This window comes from Berghia stephanieae, unplaced genomic scaffold (assembly GCF_034508935.2).
Source record: "Berghia stephanieae isolate SIO BIC M18660-M18661 unplaced genomic scaffold, UCSD_Bste_1.3 scaffold1486, whole genome shotgun sequence".
Lineage (NCBI taxonomy): Eukaryota > Metazoa > Mollusca > Gastropoda > Nudibranchia > Aeolidiidae > Berghia > Berghia stephanieae.
Window position 1 is genome coordinate 378 of NW_027622497.1, and position 4623 is coordinate 5000.

Here is a 4623-nt window from a genome sequence, read left to right on the forward strand (position 1 = left end):
TATAAATTATTTTATTTACAGTCCTATGTTTTTTTTATAGAAGAAAAGAGAAGAAAAAAAAAACAAAAAACAAAAACAAACAATAACAAAAAAAAAAAAAAAACAACCCCCCCCCCCCAAAAAAAAAAAACACACAAACAAAAACGAAAACTACAAATTAGGAAAAACATTACAGGTCAGCATGTACAGGCTTTTCTAGCTCTTTATCACTGCTGTCGAGTCTAAATTTTCCTTTCGGAACACCAAAATCTTATTTGGACAAAATGGAATGTATTATAAATACTATAGATGCTAAAAACATTGCTCCTTCTTATTTATCCGCCATTGTTACACGAATCTCATATGATGATTTCATTCAAATAAAAGAGTTTTTTTTTAAAATAACATAAAATGTGTAGGAAGAGAGAGAGAGAGAGAGAGAGAGAGAGAAGAGAGGAGAGAGAGAGAGAGAGAGAGAGAGAGAGAGAGAGAGAGAGAAAGAGAGAGCTTTTTTATAAACCATCCGATGTACTGAAATCTACGTTACACAATGGTTTGATAAGACTGAGTCAAGGGCTAGGTTTCTATCTAATCGTGCCGTTTTTTCTTCAAAGTGCCTTTTATTTAGTACACAAAACAATTCTTGTTAGCTACTCTCACAATTGACAACTAATATGAGAAGTCAAAAACGTGAATCAATAATATTTTTTAAAAACTCCCAACTATAAAGGCATATTTCTTTCACATATATTATCATAATTTTGCCTACCTTCACTACTGTGGAATCTTTTCTTTAGTATCTTTCCAAGTTCTGAGTCCTCACTAACACCAGTATCTCCAAACACGGACAAGTCATCTTCACTGCGAGCCTTTTTTCATTTTACTCTAAAACAGTATAAACAATCAAATGGCGAATCATAAAACACAAACAAGAAAATGCACACAGATAGGGTACACCAACACATTCACATCGTCCTACACCCATTCATTGTGTGACTTCTGCCTCAATCTGGCACAATTATGTCTTGGTGAACAGAATACTTAAAACTGAATCTTAAGTCGAATTGCCAGAAATGTGAAATCTGACTTGTTTTTTTTTCTTCTTTCTTTTAATCATTATTATTATGGTTATCATCATCATCATCATCATCATCATCATCATCATCATCATCATCATCATCATCATCATCATCATCATCATCGTCATCATTATTTTGTTTTTCAATTTACAAAGCTGAAAAACTTTCTTCAATTCAAATTTAAATCACTATATGATCTAGACTTATTCCACATTCAGTGCCTGGTTCATCCCAACATAATACCAGGTAATGTGTCACTTATAAGGAGAAACGTTTTTGAAATTCAATTGTTGAGTAATTAACTATAGTTATTTGTGACCATCCTGTCAATCCAGTATTATGTCGCAAGGAATTAAATCAGCAAAATGCATTTAGAATCAAAATGAGGATATGTCAGTTTTTCGAAAAGGAAACAAAACTTACTCTCCTCTATATAAAGTTTATTATAACTCAAATTTTATGTTAAGCTTTTAAAAAATTAATTATATTATAAGCATCTAGCCCACCTTAACATAATACCGTTTTGAGACAAGTGGTCACATTTAACACTCATACTGAGTTGATGAACAATATCGCCAGAGACATCGAGGTAACTATTATTAGCCATAGGTTATGTTACATTGACCATAAGATATAAAATATGTAAGATATAATAGGATATACTTGTTATTATATATTTATATATTTTTATTGTGAAAACACACAAAACAATGATAAAACAATTCTGGGAACAAATCTTTAAACAAAGGTTTAACTTACCAGTAACCCTTGAAGTTCATTCATTGCGCTTGGCTCTTCTCTTTCAGGCAAGGACTTGGAAGAAGGAACAAAACAAACAAAAAACAAAATTAATCACATCGTTCATTTCCAATAAAACAAAAATAATACTTCATTTGATTTGGTTATTAAAAAAATGAAATTACCTCTACAACAGATGCAAAAGCAGAGATCTTTAGTCTTTTCGGACATCAATTGGAGCTGAATTTCTCTTCGATTATTGAGTCTCTTTTTACATAAAATTTCTTAAATATTTAGAACTGCCATTCTCATATAGGGATTGAGATTAGCGGAAGAGTAGCGTCCCTTGATTGGAAGTCAAGAGCGGAAAAGTTATTAGAGAGAGAACGTCATGTTGGTTGTGCGGCATGAGACACTTCACCGAAAGCGAGGACGAGAGAGACGCATGCGCAAAACCATTTTGACGTTCTCTCTGTAAGGTGACGTCCAATCAAGGGACGCTACTCTTCCGCTAATCTCATTCCCTTTTGGTTGAGTTGAATAATGTGTCAAAGGTGCCTTACCCATGGACACAATAAAAATAGGCCACAGTTACCTATAGGTAAGGCCAGTTTGTTCTTGTTCTTGATATTGTGGCTTTTGACATTTTTAAAAACTATTTTATATATTGACAGGACATACTCTACTAAAAGATTGAGGTTGGACTAACACAGAGTAGTGAAATGTTCTATAGTTTATTAACAAATTTTAAGTGCAAATATTTGTGTGTTGATTATATATATATATATATATATATATATATATATATATATATATATATATATATATATGGATATGGAAAATTTTTATTTCTACAGTACTGTTTCATGCCACTTGGGCAATCTACGGGAAGTGTATGTAATCGTTATTGTTGTGTATGATTTCACACGATTACACACACCTCCCGTAGATTGCCCTAGTGGCATAAAACAGTACTGTAGAGTTAAACAATAATTCTATAAGATGTAAGATGTGACCAAATAGCCTTCATTGTTGTTCCTTTATTAATGTACTCAGACGTTGGACCCTGTTTTTTTTTCATGGAGATCAGGATTTGTAATTGTCTCTGGCCAATAGATTCCGATTACGTGATGTAATTGTTTGCAGTGGTATGAATCGAGACTTTCTAAGTTCTTTTTTGTGTGGCCTCAGGTTCCACAATTATATGTCAATATTGGACTAATCAGTTTTTCGTAAATCTCTATTCGTTTATTCTCACTGATTATGTTATTTCTATTATGCTGGTTAGTAAACAGAGAAAATAAAAAAGTAAAACAACTGATGATGATGATGATGATGATGATGATGATGATGATGATGATGATGATGATGATGATGATTGACAAATAAGAGCTCTGATTATTATAAATGAATAATTAAATACCATTTTTCTTTGTACAGGCCTCAGTCCAACATTCCCTTTTTTGATTCGGTCCATCATTTCTTCTACAGCCTTTGAGTGGCTCTCATTTAACGTTACACCACCTTTTTTAACTATAAGAAAACGAAATAAAATATACGAATTAATTAAAAGACACCCCCCCCCCTAATTGAAATATTTTATCTTTTTAATCAATTTCAGGATATGGGGGAATGGCAGAAATCACATATCACCATTACAAATAAAATATACCAATTAATTAAAAGACACCCCCCCCCCTAATTGAAATATTTTATCTTTTCAATCAATTTCAGGATATGGGGGAATGGCAGAAATCACATATCACCATTACAAATTTGCAATTCGCACAATACATTTAATTAACAATGTTACCATGTCAGCAGGATTCAAGGCATGTACACAAAATATAAATGTATAGGGAATGAGATTAGCGGAAGAGTAGTGTCCCTTGATTGGACGTCACCTTACAGAGAGAACGTCAATTTGGTTTTGAAGTGTCACCGGAAGCGAGGACGAGAGACGCATGCGCACAACCAACATGACGTTCTCTCTCTAATAACTTTTCCGCCGGTGACGTCACAGACCATGGGTGACGTCCAATCAAGGGACGCTACTCTTCCGCTAATCTCATTCCCTATACATTTAATTAACAATGACACCATATCAGCAGGATTCAATGCATACACACAAAATATAAATGTATTTAAAACGAGTCCTTTGGTGGTTTAGAGCTTAAGCACCAAAAAAAGCTGGATCTTTATCCTCCTTTTTTTTCAACATTAAATGAAAGAAACAATCACTTCCTACCCTTTATGAAGAATAATGATTTATTCTACACAATGTTTAATACAGTGCATCTAATATGTGCAGAGATTTAATGTAATTCTCCGGACAATCAGTTTCAAAACACAAACACTAATTGTAAATAAAGTATAGTTATAGAATAATGATATATTTCCCTGCCATCTTAATAAACAGAGAAAATTAATTATTAACAAATCAATAAAATTATACTTTTTGTGATGAAAGGGAACAGAAAACGGATAAAATCTCCCCTGTCTGTCCAAGATTGTTCAATGAAAAGAGCCACAATTGTGGAGGAATACCAATGAAATATTAAACTTACGCTGCTCTTTAGCCCTGTCACGTTGTCCTTTGCGTCCGACAATCTTCTGCAAAAATCTGAAGGAAAAGACAAGGAGTTTCTGAATTAGAGTTTAGTCTACCCTGTGGTTTAATTTAAAATCTTATGCATGCAATCAAAATATTATCTATGCAATATTTCATTCTAATACTGTGTTGTGATGCAGTCAGGGACGGCTGGTAATAATGGGCAGGGTGGGCAAATACCAGCCTGTTTTTTCAAGTTATATGCTGTATTACCAG

General features: G+C 33.2%; 1 protein-coding gene across 1 annotated transcript in view; it reads right to left on the reverse strand.

Annotated features, from left to right (window-relative positions):
- Positions 1 to 748: 748 nt before the first annotated feature.
- The window catches only part of LOC144961120 (uncharacterized), a gene marked incomplete at its 3' end in the record, with an annotated part of 10923 nt that continues 7048 nt past the window's right edge, over positions 749 to 4623 (reverse strand). Inside the window, 4 exon segments of the mRNA XM_078894428.1 lie at positions 749 to 864; positions 1818 to 1871; positions 3220 to 3329; positions 4364 to 4419. Of these exon segments, the coding sequence (XP_078750554.1) occupies positions 838 to 864; positions 1818 to 1871; positions 3220 to 3329; positions 4364 to 4419 (247 nt within the window).